The 27,895-nt window shown below is 34.9% G+C and overlaps 3 protein-coding genes across 6 annotated transcripts; all 3 read left to right on the top strand.

Moving 5' to 3' along the window:
- Positions 1 to 466: 466 nt before the first annotated feature.
- On the top strand, positions 467 to 5,907 carry LOC135150518 (uncharacterized). Its single transcript, XM_064086859.1, has 4 exons — positions 467 to 823; positions 1,791 to 4,344; positions 4,429 to 5,112; positions 5,493 to 5,907. Exons 2-4 carry the CDS (start codon positions 1,793 to 1,795, stop codon positions 5,905 to 5,907), a joined length of 3,651 nt encoding a protein of 1,216 aa, XP_063942929.1. The 5' UTR covers positions 467 to 823; positions 1,791 to 1,792.
- Positions 5,908 to 6,359: 452 nt separating this feature from the next.
- Positions 6,360 to 16,860, top strand: LOC135150625 (uncharacterized). Of its 4 annotated transcripts, XM_064087270.1 has the most exons (4): positions 6,366 to 6,685; positions 6,902 to 7,030; positions 14,551 to 14,741; positions 15,530 to 16,860. In XM_064087270.1, exons 3-4 carry the CDS (start codon positions 14,635 to 14,637, stop codon positions 16,656 to 16,658), a joined length of 1,236 nt encoding a protein of 411 aa, XP_063943340.1. In that variant the 5' UTR covers positions 6,366 to 6,685; positions 6,902 to 7,030; positions 14,551 to 14,634; the 3' UTR covers positions 16,659 to 16,860. The 4 variants fall into 4 exon arrangements, 3 of the variants coding, with proteins under 3 accessions (XP_063943340.1, XP_063943341.1, XP_063943342.1); XR_010288829.1 differs by lacking the exons at positions 14,551 to 14,741; positions 15,530 to 16,860 and adding an exon at positions 7,126 to 7,281 and having other exon boundaries at positions 6,360 to 6,685; XM_064087271.1 differs by lacking the exon at positions 6,366 to 6,685 and having other exon boundaries at positions 6,698 to 7,030.
- Positions 16,861 to 19,858: 2,998 nt separating this feature from the next.
- Positions 19,859 to 26,348, top strand: LOC135150169 (uncharacterized). The gene is made up of 4 exons (XM_064086309.1): positions 19,859 to 20,080; positions 20,208 to 20,358; positions 23,450 to 23,611; positions 25,030 to 26,348. Exons 2-4 carry the CDS (start codon positions 20,294 to 20,296, stop codon positions 26,156 to 26,158), a joined length of 1,356 nt encoding a protein of 451 aa, XP_063942379.1. The 5' UTR covers positions 19,859 to 20,080; positions 20,208 to 20,293; the 3' UTR covers positions 26,159 to 26,348.
- The last annotated feature ends 1,547 nt before the right edge of the window (positions 26,349 to 27,895 follow it).

Here is a 27,895-nt window from a genome sequence, read left to right as displayed (position 1 = left end):
ATACCTATCGCAACGATAGCCATTCATGTCCATTTGATGTTGCAATAGCCAACACTATATGTTGCATAGAGTATTGGTAAAATAATTTTTGTAATATGATAATAAAATGTGCATATAATATGATTAATTTATTAAATATAATATTTTAAACATGAAATATTAAAATATAATTATTATATCAAATAATCAGATTATACTTAAAATAATAAAATTTGAAACTAATTAATTATTTCTAAGCAATTACAATGCAACTGAATTACATTTTTAAAAATATCAAATACATAATAAATTTATATTTTTAAATAATTAATAAATTCAAAGTAAACTGAAATATTAATATAAAATATAAAAAATAAATAAATTTGGGTGTTCCCGCTGCTGAAAAAGCGAGCGGCAAACTTCCCCCCCCCCCCCGTTTCATTTCGAGAGACAAACAAAACAATTAATCGGGCTTTCAGACACAATACACACTCACTCCGCTCACACAAACAAAACTCACTCACCTCCGCTCAAACTCACCCCTCTCCGCTGCTCAAATCCACCTCTCCGCTCAGATACACCGTCTCCGCCGCTCACACTCACCTGTAATTAGGTAAAATCGGGGTTTCAGGTTTTCAATCATGGCTTCGATTCAGGGCTTCGATTCAGAGCTTCTTCGATCGACGGAATTAGGGCTTTCTTTTCTTCATTTTGTTTTTACGTTGCTTTTCACTGTTATGTTCTTATTTTGTGTCTTTATTTTCCTTAGGGCTTCGATTAAATTGGGGTTTTAATGGAACTAGGGCTAGCTTCGATTTGCAGCTTCGATTTGCTTGGATTTAAGGTAAAATCCGCTATAATCCTTTGATTTTCACCTTGAATACATGCTTTGTTTTTGATTTTATATGTAAATGTATGTGTATTTTGTGTTGTGATTCTCTCTCTCTCTCTCTCTCTGCCTCTCTCTCCCCCTCTCCCCCTCTGTCTCTCCCCCTTCTTAGAGTCTATGTTAATTTGAGCTATTTGACTTAAGTTTTGTATTTTTTTTAAATTTTATATGTAAATGCTTGTGTAATGTTGTGTATTTTTTTAGATTTGAATGATTTAACTGTTCAACTTGCCATATCATATAATTACTGTAAATGTGTGTTTGCTTATAACGATTTAAGATTTGTATGGAATTAAGTAATTAAGTATAGTTACTGTTAAATTAAGAATAGCATATAATAAATTAAGATAGTATTCCTGATATAATAATATTTAGACTTTGGATGTTCTTTTTTTCTTAAGCTTGTCTTGCTCTGTGCTTTATATCCATGGATGTTCTTCTGTGTATATAGAATTGATGTTTGCCATGTAGTTAACTGTGTTAGTTAGACTATAATTATGTGCTTAGATTCCCTGATTTTCTTATGTTATGTATCTTGTGGAGTGTAACCTAAATGATATGAATATATGCTTACTTGATAAATGCTTACTGTGTTAGCAGTATAAGAGAATTAAGTTAGCTAGCTTAGAAACGATTGTGCACTGCCGTCGATTTATTAATGGTTCAATGCATTGGGTAGTTTTGTACTCTATAACCCGTATACCTCTGGATTGACATTATATATTGTAGGAATCTAGGAATGGTGAGATGTGCGTAAGTACATTTAATCATCATAAAATAATATATTGTTAATCTATTTAAACTTAATTTCAGACTATATCTAAGTAGAAATTAGGAACATGTATTACTAACTAATTATTCTTTTAATTAATAAAGTCAATAATTGGATAAACTGCTAATATTATAAGTTAATAACCTGTAGTGATGGATGCTGAGGAAACTTGGACCGATCTCCCCAAATATAGTGAACAGTACATTACGGGTGTAAAGGCATTTCTGCTAAATGCCTTCCCCAAATTTGCTGTTGGTGATGAGATGACCTGCCCTTGCAAAAAGTGCAAGAACATCAAGTGGCAGAGTCACGATCTTATCTATGATCATCTCATCTGCAATGGTCCTTGTCCATTATACCTCAACTGGATCCTTGAGGTTTCAACCGGAAAGCGTAGACAAAATATTGAAGAGGGGACTGAATATATGGATGATCCATATATCACAGACTTTGGGGATAATTTAGATGAGATGTTGCGTCGTACTAACGAGCCAAATGTCGATGCAAAAAACTTTTATCGCCATCTAGAAGAGGGAAAGCAGCCTCTATATCCGGGATGTAAAAACTTTTCGCGATTAAGTTTTACTATTAAGATGTATTCGTTAAAGTGTTTACACGGAATTTCAGAGGCAGGACTTAGTGATATATTAGAACTGATCAAAGATGCCTTTCCCGAAGCAAATATTCCTTTGTCTTTTAAAGCCGCGAAGAACACAATTAAAGATTTAGGGCTCGATTATCAAAAGATACATGCGTGTCCCAATAATTGCATGCTATTTTGGGCTGAAAATGAAAAGGAAGAAGCATGCAAAAATTGTGGTGCTTCAAGGTGGACTGTAGTGGAAAAGAAAGGTGTCGGGGTCGACAATAATCCGAAGATGTCGATTCACAAGGTCCCGGCTAATGTGATGCGGTATTTTCCACTTAAACCTAGGTTGCAGCGGATGTTTATGTCCAAAGAGTTTTCAAAACTAATTCTATGGCATGCTAAAGGTCGGAAAAGAGATGGTAAACTTCGCCATCCAGCCGATGCGGAGGCTTGGAAACTGATGGATGTTAAATATCCTCACTTCTCGTCAGAACATAGAAACATTAGGTTAGGCCTCGCTGCGGATGGTTTCAATCCTTTCCGCACAATGAATACTACTCATACTACCTGGCCAATCATTTTGGTGAACTATAACCTTCCGCCTTGGTTGTGTATGAAGCAAGAAAATCTCATTCTTTCAACTCTTATATCTGGTCCACAGTCCCCTGGAAATAGCATCGATGTTTTTATGCATCCCCTAATAGCTGAATTGAAGGAGCTATGGGATGCAGGCATTCAAACTTATGATGCGCTTACTGACCAGAATTTCACCTTACGTGCAAGTGTGATGTGGACAATAAGCGATTTCCCCGGCCTAGCAATGTTATCTGGTTGGAGCACGAAGGGGAAATTAGCTTGTCCCGTCTGCAATTACGAGACTTCCTCCATGTATCTAAAACATAGTAGAAAATTGTGTTACATGGATCATAGGAGATTTCTCAATCCTGAACATCCTTGGAGGCTTGATAAAAGGAAGTTCAATGGCCAAACTGAAATGCGAGGCTGTCCTGAGACTTTGTCCGGAACAGACATAGAAGAATTGCTGTTTGGCTTTGTAAATCAGTTTGGAGTGAAGAATAAACCCAAGAGAGGAGAAAAAAGAAAGCGGAAAGAAACTGTGAAATCAAAATCTCCTTTCAAAAAGAAATCAATTTTCTTCAATTTGCCGTATTGGAAGGACAATTTATGTCGACACAACCTCGATGTCATGCACATCGAGAAGAACGTTTGTGATAACATAATAGGAACTTTGCTTAACATTGCTGGAAAGTCAAAGGACCACCTGAAGGCTCGTCTAGATATGCAAGAGCTTGGCATCAGGAAAGTCCTTCATCCCATTCCTTCCCTTGACGGGAAACACCTTGAAATACGGGCTGCCATATTCGACATGACAAAAACTGAAAAAGAAATATTTTGCTCAGTGTTAAAAAAGACTAAATTGCCCTATGGAAGTGCATCCAATATTAGTAGGTATGTGAACCTGAAGGAGAGAAAGGTGTCAGGCTACAAGAGCCATGATGCTCATTTTGTCCTGCATTATTTGTTACAATTTGCAGTGAAAAAAACTTTAAAACCTGCTGCTGCCATCCCTCTTATCAGACTGGGGGCATTTTTAAGAGGGATTTGGAGCAAAGTTATCAACATAGATGATCTAAAGAGGCTGCAAGAAGAGATCATTGAAATTCTATGTCAATTTGAGACGGTTTTTGTGCAAGCTTTCTTCGACATAATGGTCCACTTACTAATCCACTTATGCAGAGAAATTAAATATGGTGGACCGGCTCACCTTCGATCCATGTGGTCAATTGAGCGCTATTTAAACAAACTCAAGTCTTATGCGCGAAATAGATGCAGACCTGAAGGGTCCATCGCTGAGGGTTACTTGGCTGAAGAAGGCTTAATATTTTGTTCAAGATTCTTAGGTGCTGAGGGATCAGTATCAAAAATTACAAAGCCTGCCAAGTTTGAAAGTTGTCCACAAAAGACTGAATATCCTTTAGGTACAAGAAAGAACAAAGATGGAAAAGCTATTGAACTAGACGAATCAGAATGGATGGCAATTCATCGATACGTTCTGTTCAATTGCGGGAACACTGAAATTGAGAGTCTGATTGAGTAAGATTATGTTTACTAGGTTCAGTCCATTATTATAATTCTAGCACATTTCTTTTTACTAAATTAACTAGGTAATTTTTATAGGTTGCATCGGTCTTTAATTGATGGATCATCGGTTGATGGTCATGTAAAGTCGAAAAAATACAAGAGAGAGAGAGAACATTCTGAGGATTTTTGGAAGTGGCTGAAGGAACACGTTGGCAAACAGTCTAATGTTTCAGAAGACTTGGAAGTGCTAGCAATGGGCCCTAATCGAGTAGCTAAGAAGTATAGTGGATATGTGATAAACGGATACAGATTTCATACAAAGTTCCGAGATGCTAAATGCACAACACAAAATAGTGGAGTATTTCTAACTGCTTTGACTACGAGTTTTGCTAGTTCAAAAGAGCAGAACCCAGTGGTCGGCAATGTCAATTACTATGGGGCAATTGAAGAGATTCTTGAAGTCGATTATTGGGGAGTTTATTCAGTGGTATTATTCAAGTGTTGCTGGTACCAAGAAGAAAAGGACTTGTATGGGCTGACTCGAGTTAATTTCAACAAATTATGGCATAAATCTGATCCATATGTCGTGGCATCACAAGTTCAGCAAGTGTTCTACGTAGAAGATCCTACTGAAAAAATGTTGTACAACGTTATCAGGAAAATGCCACGGGATTGGTGCGATGTCGAATCTGAAATTGCAGATGATGATAAAGATGATACAAATTTACATAAAGAAATCAGTCTTGCTGAAATAGAACATGAATTCAATGATGCTAGTTGGTGTAGAGATGATGTGCCACCAAGACAAGTCCCACTCTAGTATTGGTGTATTTAATTAAGAAAATAATTTTAATTGTTTAGTAATTGCCACTTGTCTCATGTAATGAGTTCTGTATTTTGAATATGCTAGTGATTGAGTTCTGTATTTTGAATGCTAGTGATTTAGTTTTGTATTTTGAATGCAATTTGATAATCTAAGTAGTTGCTTTTGCTATTACTTAATTTGTAGGTGCAATTTAATTGTTATTTTCCGATTTTATGCTTTATTATTGCTTTATTATTGCTAGCATTTCTAAATTTATTATTGCATTATTTATGCTTTATTATTGCATTATTATTGCTTTTCGTGCTTCTAATGGAACTCTGTCCATTTCTTGCAGGATGGAAGAATACGTAAACCTCAGATTCCATCACCAGGGAGAGTTTTTGAGTACAGCATATGCTGGTGGGGAAGAAACCGTCATAGGGGATGTCGAGTGTGATAGGTTTTCGTATACTGTGTTGATGGAGTATATCAAGGACGACCTGAAATATTCAGAGATTGGAGGTGTCTACGTTTACGAGGGCAAGCCATGGGGTTGGAAGTTGTTGTCAAATGATGCTGACCTCTCTGCAGTGGGTCAAGGGCTCAATAATTTTACTGACTTTTACATTGACAACGTTGTTGATCCTACTATTGAGCCTATCAAGCAAATGCAGCCGCACGTAATTATAAGGCCAAGACAGGGAGTATTTGCATGTATGGCTATGTTGTCTGTCGTTTGTATTAGATATGATATAATGTTAGACAAATAGATTATAGAGACTGTGATCATAATAATTATTAGAGCAATTTGATCTAAGAGACTGTGATATAAATATATATATATATAAGAATGATGGTGGACACAGGATCAATAGATTGTAATATATGTAATATATTACATATAAGGTAGTCAGATGTTGCAATAGCGGTCTATTGTGACAGAAAAGCCCGTGTTGCAGTAGGTAACCATTATGTTGCAATAGAAGCCTAGGGCAACATCGAAAAAAGCAACTTAAATTTTATGTTGCAATAGCCAATTTTCGGGCTATGGCAACATATTTGGGGGTTATTGCATCATTTTTTTGATGTTGTTGAAGGCCATATATGGCGTAGTGTGAACCAAAAGTAAATGTGTTATTGGGATTGGGCCATAGTTTAAGCATGATGTAAAAGTAGTGATCTCTTGTTGAAATTACAGTCTTAATATGCAAGCATTGAGTGTGCCTCTCAAACATATATATTCTTCTACAATCTTACAGTCTTTAAATGCTTGGAGTGGAAACTGTGATGCTTATCGAAAGCGTGCTTTAAGTGCCGCTTCAGCATGAAGCGAAGCGCGCCTATTGGGCTTTTCTTTTCTAAAGAGCAGAGCATATAGTGCCGCTTCAGCATGAAGCGAAGCGCGCCTATTGGGCTTTTCTTTTCTAAAGAGTAGAGCATATACAAAAGCCCTCCTTTTTGTGTGCTTAATGTTGAAGCACAAAAAAAGCGATAAAAAGGCGCTTTGCGTAAATGGGTGTTTTTCTAGATCTGGACATAATTTAAAAGGTCAGTCAATGTTTTATTTTTTATGGCTTATTTTAAAGCCAAGCACATTATACATTCTAGACTTTTAGTTAAAAACAAACTCTGAAACACCTAGTCGCCTCAATCAACCTCTACAAATCCTCAACAAAGCACTAGTAACTCCCAACGACTACAAATCTATCACTGCTAATTCAATTTTATATGAGTTTTTTATGTAAATTTTATGGTCAATGATAGGGTTACGGCTGAGTTGCGTGTTCTAGGGCTATTTGGCGATCCCCTTGAATTTCTCCATGAAATCTTACCATTGCGAAAATTAGTATAGTGGCAGATGACAATTTAAGGGCGGTCAATGTACAGAGAGAGGTATGAAACCTTCTTAATATTTTATATTGCTTTTTAACTATTTAGCGTGTATGACTTTTCAAATAATCAATACTCTATTTTTTGCTTTATTGCAGAAGGAGAATAGTTTATACTTTGTTGCATATCGACATAAACTTAGTGCCTTCTTCTCTCTTATATTTTGATTTTCTTCTTGTCACCACCCTTTACTAGCATGTGCCTTGGCAAAAATAATGCAAGATGACGGAAATCGTGTAGTTGTAGTAAAGATGAAAATCAGCTTATATGTATGATAAATAGTGACAATCAACATGTGGTATGTAAGTCCCTACTATTTTTTGGAGTGAGAATGAATCTCTAAGGGAAATGATTGAGCATCATCTTGACCTGTAATATCCTGTAATTTTTAGAATAACATTAATAGATTAGTATTAATAAAAAGGGGATTAAAATTGGATTATAATTAGGATTTAAAATTGAACTAGGATGATAGAGTTAGAATATGGATCAGACTTGTATTCGGATAATGGATAGGTTTACGATTAGGGTTTCAAGACTCTATATATTGATTGTATTCCTCCATTCTTTTATATACACTTTTGAGAGCCACCCAACCTTCTATTCGTTTTTATTACAAAAATTCGCAGGACTTTATTCTCATAAATCAGCTGTCTTGTAAATTTCGTAGTAAATTCAATTCTTATCGGATTTCGACGATTCTTGATGTTTCGGAAAGCTCTTTCAATCTCCTACAACTTTCGTTCACAATGTTTTCTCAGATTATGTTCGAACTGTTCTCAAAATTACAAAACTTAATCAGATCCTGCTTATTCTTTGAGTTCTGAATCAGCGGACGTTTTATTTAATTCCCAATTCGTTATAACTCCGATTTCGATGAGCCTTACCTTTTCAGAAAGGTCTTTTCGTTCTCTACGACTTTCGTGTTTTGAGTTTTTCCAGAGAACATCGTTTAGAGGGTCAAAACAGTATATTATTGGTCTGGGCAGATTGCAATCATGGAGATAATTGGAGTTTAAGTTAAAGTCGGGGTTCGGGAGTTTAGTTGGTCCCTTGCGAGGTTCGTTAGTCTTTGAGTTTGCTATTTTCGAGGTACGGATTTCGTTCTCTTTTATTCAGCACTACTTTTATTAGTGTTAGGTAAATTTGATTACTCTGTTTTGATCCTTTCTGTTCGGTGTGTTTGTACGGATTCGACCCTGTTTAATTCAGCGATATTCATGTTACAACTTGTTATATTCGTTTCATCTTTACTCTGTTCCTTCCGCGAATTTTTGTTTGACTGATTTGATTTCTGAAAATTATCTCACAATCTATTTCAAAATTTTTTTTTCAGTTGTATTCCAAATTATAAAAGAATCTGTTTTACTTCCGTTCCGACTTAATTCAGCTATTCCTCTTGGAAATAAACTATTTTTGATTCGTACGGATTTTGTCCTTTTTATTCATCGCTATTCGTGCTAAACTGTTTTGGACTCTTTTCATGACTTCCAAAAATTATTTTAAAATCTGTTTTGAGATATTCAAATATTTGTCCTCCGATTTTCAAAGATTATACAAATTATGATTTGTTCGGCTTATTTGAAATATCTGTATCGAATGATTTTTAAATTGTGAAAACTATTTTATTTATGTGAACCCTTAGAGATATAGGGTATACCGAGTTACCCAGCTGTAGGGGTACTACAGCCATGTCTTTGCGGCACCATTGGCATGACACTTCCGTGACAGTGTGATTGGTCACGGCGTATCCTTCTGTTAGCTCTTGGGAGGAGCTTTGGCCATTTTGATTATTTGTTCAGGATACGTGGATGCATCCAGTTCAGTTGATATGATTTGTGATTTGACGGTGACGTAGTATATGCCGTACACGTTATCCGGTTTGTTGCACGCATTAGGTACCCTATGATGTGTGTATTTGTATATGTTTTGATCTCGGTATGAAATATCCTAACCCTCGTTGCATCAGCCTATTTATTTTAAAAATTATTGTTTTATAAGATGGTCAAAATATTTTTAAATGTTTCTTGTTTTGTAAATGCTTCCAATCCGTACTGGGCATTTGGCTCATGCCGTATTCTTCTTCTGGCAGGTACTTAGGGGGATTCGGGACTGTGTGATCGAGAGCTACCCTCAGTTACAGTGACTAAGACGTATGGACCATTAGTGTTTCGAGGATTTAAATCATTCAAGAAATTATTAGTACTCTGTTTGCAGATTTTGGATTTGTATGTAACCTCTCGTCTTAATTTAAGATGGGGAACCCGGGTCAAATCCCGAGTCTTTTTCGAAAATCGGGTCAAGTCCCAAATTTCGAATCCGAAAATAAGCCCAAATATACTGGCCCAATTGCAACAACTTGGGTAATCCACAAGCCCACCACAGGCCCCCAAAAGATCATGATTTGTTGGTGCAATTAGTAGTAGTACTTATGCTTATAAACTGAACTAAAGTCTCCACACTCCTCGATGTGGGACTGGGGTGTTACAAACTCCCCCACTTAAATTCCTGACGTCCTCGTCAGGCCGAAACGGATAGCCCATAGGCCCAGATCGAACCTCTCTAGCCATTGTGGGATAATACCAGCTGGCTTCGTGTCCCCGCCTCCGGATCTCTGTCCATTGCGGGATAATACCACCAGCCTTCGTGTCCCCACCTCCGGCAACTTGACGAATCAAGCTTTCGAGAGCCTGCTCTGAATATCATAAAATATACGTAGTTTTAATTAATTAGTTATATGTCTTGATTTAAGTGGGTTTGGAGAGTAGATTTGAGAGAATTTGGGGACCAAATTCTTTTTAAGGAGGGTAGAATGTAATATCCTGTAATTTTTAGAATAACATTAATAGATTAGTATTAATAAAAAGGGGATTAAAATTGGATTATAATTAGGATTTAAAATTGAACTAGGATGATAGAGTTAGAATATGGATCAGACTTGTATTCGGATAATGGATAGGTTTACGATTAGGGTTTCAAGACTCTATATATTGATTGTATTCCTCCATTCTTTTATATACACTTTTGAGAGCCACCCAACCTTCTATTCGTTTTTATTACAAAAATTCGCAGGACTTTATTCTCATAAATCAGCTGTCTTGTAAATTTCGTAGTAAATTCAATTCTTATCGGATTTCGACGATTCTTGATGTTTCGGAAAGCTCTTTCAATCTCCTACAACTTTCGTTCACAATGTTTTCTCAGATTATGTTCGAACTGTTCTCAAAATTACAAAACTTAATCAGATCCTGCTTATTCTTTGAGTTCTGAATCAGCGGACGTTTTATTTAATTCCCAATTCGTTATAACTCCGATTTCGATGAGCCTTACCTTTTCAGAAAGGTCTTTTCGTTCTCTACGACTTTCGTGTTTTGAGTTTTTCCAGAGAACATCGTTTAGAGGGTCAAAACAGTATATTATTGGTCTGGGCAGATTGCAATCATGGAGATAATTGGAGTTTAAGTTAAAGTCGGGGTTCGGGAGTTTAGTTGGTCCCTTGCGAGGTTCGTTAGTCTTTGAGTTTGCTATTTTCGAGGTACGGATTTCGTTCTCTTTTATTCAGCACTACTTCTATTAGTGTTAGGTAAATTTGATTACTCTGTTTTGATCCTTTCTGTTCGGTGTGTTTGTACAGATTCGTCCTTGTTTAATTCAGCAATATTCATGTTACAACTTGTTATATTCGTTTCATCTTTACTCCGTTCCTTCCGCGAATATTTATTTGACTGATTTGATTTCTGAAAATTATCTCACAATTTATTTCAAAATCTTTTAAAAGAATCTGTTTTACTTCTGTTCGAATTTTACTCGGCTATTCCTCATGGAAATAAACTATTTTTGATTCGTACGGATTCTATTCCTTTTATTCAGCGCTACTCCTTTCGGTATTAAATAAATTTGACCTGTCCTATTTTAATCCGTCCGACTTGCTAAGTTTCTTTTGTGCTATTCATTGACTGTTTTGATTTCCGAAAAATATTTTAAAAATCTGTTTTAAAAGATTGAAATATTTTTGATGCGGTTTTCAAAGAATTTACAAAATATGATTTGTTCAGTTTATTCGAAATATATGTACCATGTGATTCTAATGTTGTGAAAGTTGTTTTGTTTGAACCCTTAGAGAGATATAGGGTATACCGAGTTTCCCAGTTGTGGGGGTACTACAGCCATGTCTTTGCGGCACCATTGACATGACACTTCCGTGACAGTGGGATTGGTCACGGCGTATCCTTCTGTTAGCTCTTGGGAGGAGCTTTGGCCATTTTGATTATTTGTTCAGGATACGTGGATGCATCCAGTTCAGTTGATATGATTTGTGATTTGACGGTGACGTAGTATATGCCGTACACGTTATCCGGTTTGTTGCACGCATTAGGTACCCTATGATGTGTGTATTTGTATATGTTTTGATCTCGGTATGAAATATCCTAACCCTCGTTGCATCAGCCTATTTATTTTAAAAATTATTGTTTTATATGATGGTCAAAATATTTTTAAATATTTCTTGTTTTGTAAATGCTTCCAATCCGTACCGGGCATTTGGCTCATGCCGTATTCTTCTTCTGGCAGGTACTTAGGGGGATTCGGGACTGTGTGATCGAGAGCTACCCTCAGTTACGGTGACTAAGACGTATGGACCATTAGTGTTTCGAGGATTTAAATCATTCAAGAAATTATTAGTACTCTGTTTGCAGATTTTGGATTTGTATGTAACCTCTCGTTTTAATTTAAGATGGGGGTGTTACATGACCGTTCATTCAAGAAGTTATCATCTAACCATCGGACATGCAAGATGACCGGGGACATTTAGACAATAAAGCTTTAATGTCCGAAAAGAAAAGATCCATCTTTTTCCAAGCATCCTAAAAAATGAATGAACGAAAGAAGTAAAATAAAAGTCGATATATAAATATATATATATACGCACATTATAAAATAATTAAGGATATTATATCCAATAATAAATAAATATTAAATATTAAAAGCGTGTGTGTATATCATTTATAAAGAGAAAGAAAATAAAATAAAGTCTAACAGAGCAAGATCTTTGGTTAGACACCAAAGGAAATATGATAATATATAGAAAATTTAATTTAAAAAACATCGAATAAGCCAACAAATGGCACTTAATTGCCTTTTAAAAGTGAAAACATACGCCATCAATCATAGCCACCCATAAATGGTACTAAAATAGCCATCAATCAAAGCCACGATTAACATTCAAACTAATTAAAAGAGATTTATGACATTTTTAAATAACTTCAAATTATTTCCACTTATACAAAAAGTGATAACATCAATGTAATAAAGAAGAAATTCTAATTGAAAAAAACTAAAGAATTTATACCAAATCCTTGAAATTCTAAACAAGACATCTATTAATATATAATATAACAATTACTAAAAAAGAAGGAAAATTTTAAAATTCAAAATATTAATAATTAATGAGTCAATCACTATCTAAGAACATATCATATTATACAATTTGCCTTTACTACAATCGAACTAATTTATCAATTTAAATGTAGACAATTAAAAGAAACGAAAAATTAAATACAATTTTATAAAATTGAAAACATAATCATGCCTAAATTTTAGTCAATAATATCACCACCGCATACGCCATGGAACCACACCACTTAACCGTTATCACTTATCACATATCTCGTAATATACAACATATTAACGTCTAAAACAAAAACCTAGCTCTAGGCACGGTCATATATTAAAAGATCATTGTTACGCTAACAAATAACAAAATGCAATGAGTTTATTAAAGAAAATAGTGATATTAAAATTCCGCTGTATATCTAAATTACAACGGATCACATATATAAACAAGTAGGATTATGAATTAGAAAAAATACACCTTAGTTTTTGTGGAGTATATTCACACAAAATGATTTTTCATCGAATTTGATGTTTCAATCGAATATTTTTGGTCCATTACCTCAATATCTGGCTATTTCCTCAATATAGTTGGTCCGGGTGACGACACAAGTCAATTACACTCATAAATAAGCTCAGTAAATGAATTTCCAAAAGTGGATCTGTAATTATGTTAATTTACAGATCATAGGCTTCGTAAAAGATCCATGAGTCCATAAGCATTATCCAGAGGCCTCAAACATTGTGATGCCAATCAAGCCCACATTGAAAGATTAATATCAGGGCAAAGTTGGACGGACATGTGTCATCATATGATACGATCTCAACCCGTCACCTCCACCCCTCTATATATTTTACATATTGCTTTCCTACGGGCTACAGTCCATTCTCTTTACATAAATTTTACAGGGGCCTCCGCTGGGTCATTTGTGGTGAACAAGATCGACACTACTAGTTGTTTCGGTGAGTTCAGTCACTCTCAGATCTCCAACAGGTAATTTTTTTCTCTATAAGGAATGTAGCATTTTTTTTAATTGAGTTATATATTACTTATTTCGCTAGATATGACAACCAGATGCCAATTTAATTTGTTCATTCGGAAAACCGTAGGAAGGAATTCGTAATCGAAAATCATATGGTCATCATCTTGATTTAACAATTACTCCCTCCGTCCCACTCATTTGTTTACATTGGGGACGGGGGCTTGGCACGCATTCTAAGCTATCGTAAAATGTAGTTTGATAAATTATTTTGAACTTTTATCTTTTATGAATAAAAATTTGATGTTTAAACTTTTATACAAAAAAGACTTTTTTAAAAAAAAATTATAAAATTATGTTTTGTATGCGCCTTAAAATGCGTGTCGAGCAGTGTAAAAAAAACCGTAAAGAAATGAGTGGGACAGAGGGAGTAATATGTAATAACAGTTTGTGTATTGTCTTAACTCATAAGATTAATAATTATGTTTGCAAGCCTGCTAGTTAATTTGGTACTTCTATATTATTGTTACTGATCTTCTAATCAATTTGCTTCAGTGTTTCCCTTACACTGCCTTGATTTTATATTTTCTGTTTGTGTTTTTCTACAATTGTCAAGTCTCTATGGTTTGCTTTACCCAACAACTTCACAGTGTTTATTGCTGATTGTTAAATATAACTAGAACTGTAATTCGAGTCGCGCGGCCTCCGAGCTCGCCCGGCTCGAACTCGTTTAACTAGATTCGACTCGGCTCGTTTAGTTAAACGAGTCGAGCTCGGTTAAAGGTTTAGGCTCGATTAAGTGTAAAATTAAACGAGCCGCTCGCCCGACTCGCTAAAGCCGGCTCGTTTAGCTAAACGAGCCGGCTCGGCTCGACTCGTGAAATTAAACGAGTCGAGTTCGGGCAGGGATTTAGGCTTGATTAGTTAAAAAATTTATGTTAATTTTATGTTTGTGATGCTAGTGAAAGTAAGTAGGGTAGGCAAAAAAATTGTTTCCATGCTGTCAAAATATGGGATTAGTTGATTTATCTGGAAGATCAAAAAATATTATAGCAGTTGCGATTTATTTTAAATCTTTTAGCAGATGTTCTAGACTTCGTTTCCTTAAAACTATCCTTTAATTTTACTTGAAATATTTCTACAAACTGTTAACAGGAACAGTACTTGTCTAAAAGCAGCACTAGGGAGCCTCAAGTTATTTCCAGTCAGGCTTAAGAGCTTTGGAAGTATCCCAGCGGGATGGAAGTGGATTGGAGACCTAACCTTGGTGGGATGGAAAAGGCATTTAGCATGAATGTGATGATGCTGATTGTTAAATATTTTGCGGGATTCTCGATAACACACTGGTAACATTTCTTTAAATCTGCTCTATATTAGTCTTGTGATCTGTATCTTTAAGTTTTTAAGTCCTTGATATGAGGCATCAAATCTTCATTAGTAGCAATCGCAAGTTTGGGAGACTGAAGTCACTGAACCTGTGTTAATTGTTATTATACCAAGGCTAAATGTCCCGAGAAGTCCATGTATGCAGCAAAGCAAAGCATAAGCATTCCTTTGGAAAACAAAAGGTTTAATTCCAAGTTAAAAATATATTATACTAAACATGGATTTTCCTCCAAGTCAAAACTCACATAGATTTAATGTTCTTTACCTTTTACTTTCTGTGTTGAATAGTTGCCTATTCAAATCTTATGAACAACAAGTCTCTGCAGTATGCAGTGCTTTGCATTTGAATTAGCTTCCAGCACACTTTATTATCTCCTTATTATAAGCTGCAGAACTTTTGAACCGCAGATAGTGTGTTATAAGTTTGGGACATTGTATACTGTCTTTTTACTTAATTCGGTTATCTATTTTATAGTTAACTATGATTAGGATTTTGCATCTACTTGTAAAACCAAAACAATCCTACTTTTGGTTCTCCTCTAATTTTTGTCTTATATTCGTAAAAATCTTGTAATGGATGACTCTAACCTGAAGAAGATCTTTAAAAGTAATGAATTCCATTAATGACAAAGTACTCTGTTTTTCTATAGAGGAAAAGTCTGAACTTTACAAAGATAAAAAAAATATATGAACGGGCATGTTCAATTTCGCTTTGTAACGAGTTCTGCATTTCCCTATTTCTGTAAAGGAGTTCTGCACCAGCTACAAAACAAAAAAGAAAACGAAAAGAGATCTGCAGCAGATCGAGTGACAGAGTTTGCGGAGCATGGGATAGTCTTCCTGATGAACTCCTCCTTTCAGTTCTAATGAAATTGAATATTATCGACTACCTTGCCTTCAGTGGTGTGTGTAGATCCTGGAGGTCAGTGTCTACCGATATTCGCAAAAGTTTTATGGAGCATCTGCAACCCCTAGTTCTAGCAAGACCAAGATATTCAAAAAAAGCTTGTGTGCTATATAATATTTTTGACTGGAAAAGTTGCAAGTCAATGTTTCCGAATATGCCTCGCAAAAGCTTATGGGGTTTATCAAGTGGTTACTTGATCACATATGACAAGAACATGGGGTTTTGGCTTGTGAACTTAATGACAAGACATGAGCTGCATTATCCTGTTCTGCCCGAGAGCAGCTATAGCATCTCTGACTTCACTGCTTGTGCTGTTCTCTTGCGATCGACTCGGCTTTCCAGAATTTTCATGATTATTTTCTCTGAGAAGCATGATTTTTTACTGATGTCTGAAAGTGGCTCTAGCAGTTGGCATGAATATCTTTTACCAAACACCAGTTCTGGGATTGCTGATGTAAAGATTTTGGATGGCAAAATATTTGTTCTAACCTGTGATGCACATTTTGGAGAATTTAATCCGAGGGCAGATCCTGTTTTGAAGCTCTACAACTGTAACTTTCCTATTCCACTTCCATCACGTTCGATTTTGCAGTTAGTGACTTCAGACAACAAGATCTACATGGTTATATCTCAACATCCTTATCCACGTGTGACTATGTTGGTCCTATATCTTTCCTTGTACGAACTTGACTACAGTATGGAATCTGTAAAACAGATTCATGACTTGGGTTCAAAATCTTTGTTCCTGAGTGTATTTAATTCTGCCCTGGTTGACACAACTGGTTGGGGAGCGGGCAACTGTGTATGCGTTCTTCAAAATACACTCGGAAAATGTACATTCTTTCACTTGGATGGACAACGGATAGCAACGGTTCCTGCTGTTTTGGATGATTATTTGAGACTATATTTCTGGTTTTTTCCTGGTGAAAGCTGGGACATCAGTCGTGTTGGTGATGAATTTGGCACTTGATCACTTCTACTTCTGACATCTGTTTCGCTGGCCAAATCTTTTGTTTTACTTTCATCTTACATTCAGAGTATTTGTTTTCTTTCATGAATCCTTTCACTCAGACTATATAGTTATATTGTGATGTGAATTTAGTAGTATGTAGGCCAAGCTTTTATGGTTTTTTAATTTAGTATTCAAGAGGTTTGACATTTTAGTAAAATCATCCATCATCCTTTGTCCTTGGGTGTATTATAGAGATTTTAGTATTTTTCTGTGTTTTGTTTACTACACCGACCTAGTCTGTACTATTGAAAGGTCAAATTTTATTTTCTGCAAAAAAAAAAGATAAAATTTTACTCTAATGTATTTATAATCAATCACTTACTGTGGTTTCAAGTACGCTGTGGATTTAGTACTATAAAGTATAAAGCAATATATTGAAGTTCAAGAAAAGAACATCTGAAAATTAGAGGATTACTTGAAAAAGTTAGATTATAAAATTATTTCTTTTCAAAAGGTTTTCATGCCGTTACGGGCACTAAAGGCTTTACTATGCTTCATAAAATACTATTTATGAACAAAATATTGTTTGCGACTAAAATATAGGAAAAATTAAATTCTAGGTCCCTAAATTATTTAGGTTTTGCCATCTACGTCTTTGAAATAAAGATTATTTTATTTAGGTCATTTCATTTTTCCGTGTTTTAATCAAATTCCTTCCATCAGTGTTATAATCATTAACTATGGTTTTTAATGTTCATACGGATCAAAGCAGTTTTTAAAATGTTAATGATATTCAAATTTAAAATTCACGTAGTCAAATTGTAATTTGAATGACTAAGAACACTCATTTGACATAAATTTTCACAAACTAGGTCCAATTCGAAATTTAAGGTCTCTAAATTCAATCAAAAACCCCAAATTTATGGCCCAATTTAGGTTTTTTTTTAATGGGTCTTTTTAGCGTGTGCCCAACAACTATTTTTTGTATAGGTGGGAAATTTTGATTGGTGGGGATTTCTGCCATCATTAAATCTAATTTGTAAAAATTGGTGTCGTATTCAAGATTTAGCTAGCAACTTATAAAATTTAGGTCAATTTATATTGTATAGTGTCATGATACCAAAAAATTGAGAAAGGTGAGGCAATTGAGTACAAGGAAAAAGGTAAAGCCAGCAAAGAAATTGAAAAAGATAAAAGATCATAACAGGATAAAGTAATTAATTAATTTTTTAAAAATAATGAAAAGATCATAATTACTGTATAACTCATTCACATTTTTGTCGTATAAGGAAAGCAGTTATATGTTATTAAAATATTAATATCCGCTTTATCTGAAATACAAACACATATATTTCTCTCGAATATCAGATTTTTGATAGCTCCATTTAGCGGTGAGCAAGAAACCGAAACCGTAACCGAAATCGGTGAAAACCGATAAAAATCGAACCGCCTAAAACCGAACCGATCCGAAACCGAAAAATTAAAAACCTAACCGATTACAACGGTTGCGGTTCCGGTTTTAGGCCAAAACCGAACCGCAAAAACCCGAACCGAACCGATTATTAAAATAAATATTATATATATATAGGGGAGGGTTCTGGTACAAACTTACAAACTTACAAACTTTTTTTGTTCAACACATCTATAACTTGAGTTCAACATTTTTTTAACATATTTTGTTGAACATCTATTAAAATAGTGGTGGAGAAGTACATAAACCAATTTTTAAATGTAAGAACTAAGGTAAACATGTTATATAACTAATATTTATGTTTCTAGACCCTACCCAAACCCCAGAGGTATAGTTTAAACATCTTTTTAGATATTTCAACACAATGATAATTAGTGTTCAACACCCGATGTTGAACCCCGGTTATAAATGTGTTGAAAACGCGATTTATTTATGCGTTATTTTTAAAAATTGTGATGTTTTTTGAAGAATTTTCAACATGGATACTTTATATAACTAAGGATTAACACGATGGAAGAATAAAAAAAAAGTTTGTAAGTTTGTAACTTAAAAAAGTTTTTATTTGATCCTATCCCTATATATATATGTATATTACACATAATTTATATAACTATTTATATATAATATGTAATGAACAAAGTAAAATGGAAACAAGGGAGGTTATTAGGAAGTGGGGTTGAAATGTGCGGAGGTTGTTTTGTTAAAATTGTTTTACCCGAACAAGTTCTTCCACCGAGCATTTTCTTGTAGTATCACTACAGTTGAGTCGCTAATCTACTTCCATCATGATCCCCACAGAATATATAAGTGTTCATTTGTAATCTAATTTTGTTTAAATCCAATAATATAATAATGTGGTATATTATTAATTTTGAAGTATATATTGAATCAACATAAGTTATCTACTATTTTAAATTGGATGCATTTCTCTTATTTTTTATAGTTGCGGTGTTAAAACTGAAACCGAACTATTTGAAACCGAACCGAGGTTTTTTGAAACCGAAACCGATCCAGCGGTTCGGTTGCTGTTGCGGTTTTCAATTTTAAAAACCAAAGACTTGCGGTTCCGGTTGCGGTTTACCCTAAAACCGCACTGATTAGCACCGCGCTCACCCCTAGCTCTAATACATGTCACTCATTCTCAAAAAGGACCATCAACCCTAAAACCACAGCTCCCTCCGTCTCGTTCATTTGTATACCGTTTTTTCTGGGATGTCCCATCATTTCTATAAATTTCAAAAATAGTAATTTTTAATAATAAAAACACTATTACTTATTTACTTTAAGCGGCAGTTTAAAATAAAAATTTAGCCAACCTCTCTAAAAACTCATACTCCAATCACACTGAGCTGTTATCTATAATTTTAGCCAACCTTCTATGGATGACTAAATTTGTCGAAACTCTACAGGTCTATAAGAAAATCTGTAGAAAGATTGCACATTATTTATTACTATATTGAACTGATATATTCTGTTTTAACAATTTAAAATATTAATAACATACTATTTTTAAATTATAGCCGACCAATATAACTAATATCATTGAAGCAAAATATCTTACAGGTTCAGCAAATTTTACCTAATATTTTACAGGTCCAATTTAATCAACACCATGGAAGATGCTCTAATTAAATATAATTGAGTCCACCACTTCACCCACTTTCTATCTAATTTTAATAATTTTTAAATATTTTCTTACAATCCGTGTACACCTGTAATCCTGTATAACTGATCGGGATCAGAAAGGAGTATATTTTCTCATTTTTTCTTTAGTTCCTCGCTTATTTTTAAGGAAGAAAATGACTACTTTAAGCAGACGCAGCCAGGCTGCAGCTCAACAGAGCCCCTTGTTCAAGTATTACATCTCTTCTTAAGTTTACGAGAGACCATTTGTGTGGAATCTTTTAATCAATGGATTGGGATGTTTTTCTGCAGAAAATTTCAGATGGGAAAAGGGCTTGTGTATTTGGTATAAACCCATTCAATCTTATATGTTTCTGCTCATCTTTTTAGTCAAGTTTGTTATTCATATACATTGTCTGTGGAATCTAATTTAGATGGAATCTTTTATGGTCTGGTTTGGTGTTTGATAACAGGCTTATGTACGGTGGTTGTTTATGGTAAATTATTTAGACGGAATACATTCACTTGTAATATTCGAGAGTTTGGTCTCTCGTAGCAAATGTTATGCAAGGAGGCGATAATCTTGAACAGAGAATGGGGGCATGGTCTAGAAGAAGGAAACAGGTGTGAGCATTTCTTGTAATTAGTTTATAGTAGTGGTTTTATTTGTTAAATCCAGTCTGCTGTTTCACGATACTCATATTTTGTTACCATGTTGGGAGTGGTCTTGTGTATCGGTTACTTTCTGGTTTTCAACTTCATTGATAACGATAACAAATAGGTCATCAATACAGAAGATCAGTATATAAAGACAAGGTTTTAAGGAACAATAATACGAAAATTTAAAACTTTGGGTGCAAAATTAAATACAGCATGCTTTGGCCATGGATGGACATATTTGCTTTGTACCATCGGTAGTTTTGATCACCTAGCGCTGGCAGACCCAATGTTGAACATTTGGCGAGCCTTGCGACACATTAAGGCACTTTTAATTTGTAAATGTGACCGGTTCCAAACGATTGTTTAAACCTAATGAATGTTGCTTTGGAAAGATAAGCATTGTACTTGGATAATGCTTAGGTGCTATCTAAATCATTCAAGAGAAGGCCCAGGCTTCTTATAATTTCGTTTTATCAATCCCTTCCTACTCGTCCTGGGAGTAGACTAAATTACACTAACATTTAGTTGTGATGTCCAACAAAACAAAAATTAATATCACTCTAGTAAACAAATTCTACAATCCTCTAAAGGGAAGATTTACTTGTTGATTCGATAGTCAGATAGTACAGGACAAAAAATGAAAAAAAATGGCAATGGAACGCGCCAACTCACCTGAAATTACCCTAGTCCGTGGGAAGTCGCCCTCCTGTAGTGCTCTCAAAATTTCTTAAATAAATAAGAGACCTAGGTTAATACAGGATAAGATATATGATTAGGTGGACAATCAGGATAAGGTGATGGGTTGGTGAGATTTTCACCATATGACGACCCATGTTAGTATAGATATACCCCAATATGGATCATTTAAGGTGGGGTGGATCAAGATCATTACCCCCAAGGCCTATTACTTGCCCAATGACCGGATAACGCTGATGGACTAATATAATTTCGAAAAAAAACTATGATCTATTTATTAGCTTAATCCCGAATTCAATTTTGTATTTATCGAATGAGTTCATCTTTGTGAGCAAGTTGTGACAGACGTATTTAGTGTTACACACTAATTATATTTATGCATCATTAACCTTGTGAAAAACGGACAAAGAATTATTAGATTTGACCCCATTGATCCCGTTGAAACAACAATATGGTCACAACTTGCTCACATATATGAACTCATTCGATAAAAATAAAAGTGAATATGCGATTAAGTAAATATATGGATCATAGTATTTTTTTAAATATATTAGTCCCACACCGTTATCCGGTCATTGGTCATGTAATAGGCCTTAGGGGTAGTGATCTCGATCCGGCCCACCTCAAAGGATCCATAATGGTGTACATCCGTACTAACACGTGTCGCCATATGATGCAATCTCACCAACCCAACACCTTATCCTGACCGTCCATCTCACCATATATCTTATGCTATGTAAACCCATGTCTCTCTTTTTTATTTAAGAAATTTTGAGAGCACTACTGGAGGCGATTTGTGGCGGACTAGGGTAATCTCCGGTGAGTTGGCGAGTTCCATTGCCGTTTCTGTTCAGTTTGTGCCCGTATTATCTTTTCAACAAGTAAATCTTCCCTTTAGATGATTGTAGATTTTGTTTACTAGCGTAATGTTAATTTTTGATTTGCTGGACTTCGCAAGTAGATGTTAGCTTAATTTAGTCTAATCCGAGGACCGGTAAGAAGGAATTGATAAAGCGAAATTGTAGAATCCTGAGCCTTCTCTTGAATGATTTAATAAATAAAATTCGAATACTTTAATTTTATTCATGTAATGTAAGAAGTATATTGAATAAGTTTGTAAACATGCCAGATAGTGTGGTAATGTTAATTTTCTGATCAATTTTACTTGATTGTTTCCTTTAATCTACTGTTAAAATCCAATACATATCAATATTATCTTGTTTTTATGATATCTAGCTTAATTTGATACTATATCTTGACTTGATGAAATCAATTAAGGAAATAGCGGTGTATGATCTGAGACTTGTAAATATTAAGGCAATCATAATATTGATCTCACATATTTACTGAAGGTTCTGGAACAAATTAGTGTGACATGCTTATAAATAAAATATGCTGTGTAGGATAAAAATCAATTTGGTTAACTCCTCTTCTTCTTCTCTGTGTTTCCCTCTATTAGACTGTTACTTTGCTGGTATGTAAACCCGAATTTATTTCATGGTAGTGTGAAATAAAACATAATCCTTAATACACTAGTCATACTTAACATGTCATTGTATCGCATGTCTATTAAGAATTATAATGTTTGTGAATGCAGTTGTTTTTACGAATGAAACATGCCAAGCTTTCAAGTATGCAATTTAAATAATTATTTTGGGCTTACTAATAGCTTCCCAAGTCAAGATAATATTCTTCCAACTAGCATAACCGATTATATGCTTTGTGACCTGTTATTTCGTAAGGAAGTCCGTTGGTCCAAAGACGTCACAGTGTTGATTGTTGCTTTAGTTATGTTAGTCACTGTGATACTCTGTAGACAGTCACAAACATAACACCTAAGGAACTAGACAGCATTTGGAGCATGTCCACCTCTTTGTTGTAAATATATATACATATATATGTGTGTGTGTGTGTGTGTGTATGTAAAGAAGCAATAAAACACCATTTAAGTTGTAAAGCGATTTTGGTAGGTAACATAAGTTAGCCATTCATCAGTATATGCTCTACTTAATTTGTTTGTTACAGCAACCTGAAAGAGGTCTAAGTACTTTGAAGTACCACTTTTTTGACATTTTGGATTTCTGTGTGACTTAATTATTGGATATCGTATGCTTAAAATTTATGTTTATGATGCTAACGAAAAGGAAAATGAAGAATGAAAAAAAAAAACTGGTTTCATGCTGTCAAAAGTTGTGGACGGTAAAATCTTTTCTGTGGATATCCCTTTTTTCTTTGTACTTATCCATTTAAGTTGAATTCCTTCTACAAACTTTTAAAGAGTAGTAGTAAATGTCTGAAAGAAGCACAAGGAAAACCAAGATATTTCCAGTCTGACCATTATGTATTCTGTGCTTATTAGGAAGAACAAGAGCTTGAAAGAATCAGCCCATTTTTTCAACGAAGGCAGGATGGAAGTGGTTGAAAGGCCTTCCTTGGGTGGAATGGAAAAGGCATTTTGTAATAATGTTCTGAGGCGGATTGTTGATATTTTTGCAGGGCGGTTGAGAATTGACTATTTTAGGTAACTATGTTCTGAATTTGCTCTATGTAAATATCATAAATTTTGTCTTGAAGTTTTGGATTTCCTGGTTTGGGGCATCAAATCCTTACGTAGTAAAAATCAGAAGTGTGGCTAAATTACAAGTCCCAAGAAGTGCATTTATACAACCAATTAAAGAATAAGCACCCCTTGAAAGGGGGGAGAATAAAGTCTTGGCTAAATCTTAAGTGAATAAAGTCAATTGGTTGTGCTAAAATAGATGGAGTTATTGCTATAATTTAGCATCAAAATGTGATTTTTTGTGCTAAAATAGCACCATGTCTCCAATGGTTGGTTTCAAATCTTGTTTCACATTTAAACAACTTCCAAATACATCCCACTTTTGAATATAAATATGACTAACTTTCAAAGACCCCGCACTTTCAAGTACTTTCTTATACATTTTTTCATCATTTTATAATTTAGCAATTATAGCTCCATCTATCTTTTGTTCTAAATATTGAACAAACTATAGCATTGTTCTATTTTAGAACAAGATATAGCACACCATTGGATTTTCCCCAAGAGATTCTACTAAAAACATAGAATATACCTCACTCATTTTTTATACAATAAGTTGTCTACTACTAGATATAGCACACCATTGGACTTTCTCTTGAAGTATGCATTACGTTTATAGTTGTGCCCTCCTAAACAAGACTGCTATCGTAAAAGTATCATATGCCAGTTGGACCTTGATTCCAAATTTTCCAACTGGCCTCCGAGTTCCTTTATTAAGTTCCCGGGAAGTTAAAAAATATGTTTGGTTGTGGTGTAGGAATTTCAGTGCCGGGGTGTGATATAAGCAAGTTTCTACATTATGTGGGAATTCCAATTTCCTAGGAAGTTCCACTTTCCATATAGCGGTCAACCAAAAAATCTTACAATTTGCTAGGAAGTTTAAATTACTGGAGATTTACATGTTGAGCAAACTACCCCTTATAAATCTAGTTATGGTTCATTAGGAAGATTACATTCTTTCTGGGGAACGTTGAAGTTCTCATTTCAGAAAGATGTTGAGTATGCACACTCTTAGTCCAGTTCTGATTGAAATTTTAGATTTTAGTGGCCTTAACATAAACTCTGCACTGATTTTCATTTTAATATGTGAACCTTCAGTGAATTAGATATTGCAGTAAGCTTTATTATCTTCTAATGTCTAGCTGCAGAACTTTTTACTGTACTGGCAAAAGGAACAATCCTACTCTTATTTCTCCTCTATGTGTTAAGTCAAGTTCTTTTAAATCTTGCAAAGGATGAATCTGTCCTTGAGAAACATCTGTAAAAGTAATGCATTCCGTTTTCAACAAACTACTAAGTCTTTCTAGATAAAATTCATTTGAATGGGCATGCTCAATCTAGCTTTGTAGTGAGTTCTTCGTTTCTCTATTTGTTAACAGGAAAGCTCCACGAACAGTAAAACAAGGAAGAAAACGGAAAAGGACTTGCAGGAGATCGGGTGACACAGTTTGGGGAGCATGGGACGTTCTTCCTACTGAACTTCTGGTTTCAATTTTGGTGAAGTTAAGTATTGTGGACTACCTGTCATTTAGCGGTGTTTGTAAATCTTGGAGGTCAGCATCTATTGCTTTCCGCAAATACTGTATGGAGCGCCAGCAACCCCTAGTTGTTGTTCGGCCAAAGCGTTCGAAAAAGTCTTGTGTATTGTACAATATGTTCGATATGAAACGTTACAAAACAATGCTGCCAGATTTGCCTTGCAAGAAATTATTGGGTTTCTCATGCGGGTACCTGATTACAACCGACGGAAACTTAGGCTTTTGGGTCGTAAATTTAATGACAAAACATGAGCTGCGTTTTCCCGTCCTTTCTGGACTTATGGGTGGCATAAACGGCTTTAAATTTTCTGCTCTCCTATTTCAGTCCACTCGGCTTTCAGAAACTTTCATGGTTCTTTTCTCTCTGACAGAAAATTATATATTATTGTCCAAAAGTGGTGGCAGCAGTTGGCAGAGATATGTTTTATGCGACACAAAAGCCAGGATTGCAGATGTGAAGATTTTTGGTGGCAAAATCTTTGTTTTGACTTCAGATTTACGTTTTGGAGAATTTAATCCGAAGGCAGGTTCTGTTCCAAAATTCTCCAAAATCAGCATCCCTTTCCAGGTTTCATCTGATATGTGTTGGAAGTTGGTGGCATCAGACAATAAGCTATACATGACTGTATTCAATTGTTGTCCTTATCCTGCATTGGACGGACATCTGTCATTATTCGAAATTGACCATGAGACAATGGATAGAGCAAAACAGATTCATGACTTGGGTGCAAAATCTTTATTTCTTAGTTGGTTCAGTTCTGCTCTCGTCGATACAACTGGTTGGGGAGCAGGTAACTGTGTCTGTGTTCTTCACTTGGGAGTTTTCAACACATGTTCTTTCTTTAACCTGAATGGAAATCACCTAGGAAGAACTCCGGTCGTTTGGGATGGTCATTCAACACCTTGTTTTTGGTATTTTCCTAGTGAAATTTGGTCCATCAGTTGTGTCAGTGATGAGTTTGGCGCATGATCACTTCTAAATCTCATATCAGTTTTTCTCATTAAGTCTGTAGTGTTTATTTTCATCTTACATTATGGAATTTGGTACTAGTTCCATTATTAATTCTTTTATACATTGATGCTGTGATATTTTCCTTAAAGGCACCAGAACTCAACTGTCATTTTCTGTATTTCTTATTGGCACCATGTTTGTTCGTGTATAAGACAGATTCTGGAGAGAAAAATTCCTAATTTGAACCTGCAGTTTAATATAGTTATATATTTTTGTTAAGAAAAGTTTAATTTGTAGATGTTTACTTTGTTTCTGAATTACTTTAGTGACAAATAGATAAGTTAATTTTCAAGGAGTAGTGATTTCTCGTTTGAAAAAGATTTCTATAATTCTGAATGAAGGGCCTCTATGTCTGTCCACCCAAACAAACTCCTCTTGCTCAAATGAGTTCCTTCTGGCCAAACTAATATTGTTCAACTTTACAACCAATCCAGACTTTACAATGGAGATTTTATCTCTTCACAAGTGCATTTTAGATTCACATGCATAGTCTACTATACAGTTTATTATAATTCAGAAGTAACCCATTTGTAATGTTTTTGTAAAAGTTTATATCCTATAAATATAAAAAATTATCCAAACACATAAATTAAAAGTTATTCATTTATAAATAACTTTTTTGCTTATAATCAATAAAAACATCTTTTACAACCTCGTTATTCGCATACCTTTATCATATCACTTCCACACTTCGGCAGTTTCCAATCCTACAAGATGATCCGAATACATGCAAGTCCACCCAGTACCCACCATTTGATTTTTGCTGATATTTCTTCTACTTTTTTCTCTTTCTATGCAATCTTCTAAGCTCTAGTTTATGTTGTATATCTTATTTTCAAGCAAGGAGCATTGCTTCTCCACTTCTATAACCAAATGTAAAGTTACAGCTTGGTTATTCCCATAAAGATTGCACCCATCTCGTGCTTTGTTTTCTGATTCAATTTTCAAAGATCACATTCATGACTCAGAGCAGCCAAACTCGCAAATCTTTTGAGTCATTATGAGCATGTTCTGAGAAATTTTCTCTGGAAGAAGTCCTATTTGTTTGTTCCTGCTGAGTTGAACTCATGGCAGAAGTTTGCGGTTAATTTAAATTTTTCAGACCTTTACATGTTGGGAGTGCTTGCAGTGTTGTCCTCATTCAGTATTTTGGATCTCTGTTTCTCAAATAAGCCTCCTGTTTGTATTACGATTTCGCCTTTTTCTAGGAATCGCTTCTAAGGGAGTAGCACAATTACTCCTTTCCATGATTTTAAAAGAAATCATCCCAATATCCTAACACCATAGAGGTTGGTCGCGAGTGCTACATGTCTTGAGAAATAACAAAAAATAAGTTGTATCGCTTGTAAAATATGACATAGAGTCTAAGTACTTCAACCAAATCTCATTTCAACTCTAGAATGCAAATCGCTGGTATGGTTGTAAACGCTAGATCACATAGTTGGTGATTCTTATTCCGCGTAGATCTGGTCCCATGAAAATCTAGGGATTCTAGGGGAAGCAAAAAATGCTGTGAAGTAAACAATGCATGATTACAAGCAACACCTTACCTGGACAAAATGCATGTAAACCACATCTATGGTGCTTGCCTTCTCTACATTTGTATCTACCCCTTGGTTCTATGGAAATGAACTCATTATCAAGATTCACACAATGTGACACAAGGAGGAACATTGTTCACTTCCTGTCAGAGGC

Source organism: Daucus carota, chromosome 2 (assembly GCF_001625215.2).
Source record: "Daucus carota subsp. sativus chromosome 2, DH1 v3.0, whole genome shotgun sequence".
Classification (NCBI taxonomy): Eukaryota; Viridiplantae; Streptophyta; class Magnoliopsida; order Apiales; family Apiaceae; genus Daucus; species Daucus carota.
The sequence above is the reverse complement of the archived record's forward strand: the minus strand, read 5'-3'. Positions and strand labels throughout refer to the sequence as shown.

Coding starts and splice junctions, on each gene's coding strand:
- LOC135150518 (XM_064086859.1), top strand. CDS start 1,793: ATGGATGCTGAGGAAACTTGGACCGATCTCCCCAAATATAGTGAACAG. Junction 4,345..4,428: donor GAAATTGAGAGTCTGATTGA/GTAAGATTATGT, acceptor TAATTTTTATAG/GTTGCATCGGTCTTTAATTG. Junction 5,113..5,492: donor GAATTCAATGATGCTAGTTG/GTGTAGAGATGA, acceptor CATTTCTTGCAG/GATGGAAGAATACGTAAACC.
- LOC135150625 (XM_064087270.1), top strand. CDS start 14,635: ATGGAAGTGGATTGGAGACCTAACCTTGGTGGGATGGAAAAGGCATTT. Junction 14,742..15,529: donor GGATTCTCGATAACACACTG/GTAACATTTCTT, acceptor ATTTCTGTAAAG/GAGTTCTGCACCAGCTACAA.
- LOC135150169 (XM_064086309.1), top strand. CDS start 20,294: ATGTTATGCAAGGAGGCGATAATCTTGAACAGAGAATGGGGGCATGGT. Junction 20,359..23,449: donor GGTCTAGAAGAAGGAAACAG/GTGTGAGCATTT, acceptor TGTGCTTATTAG/GAAGAACAAGAGCTTGAAAG. Junction 23,612..25,029: donor TTGAGAATTGACTATTTTAG/GTAACTATGTTC, acceptor ATTTGTTAACAG/GAAAGCTCCACGAACAGTAA.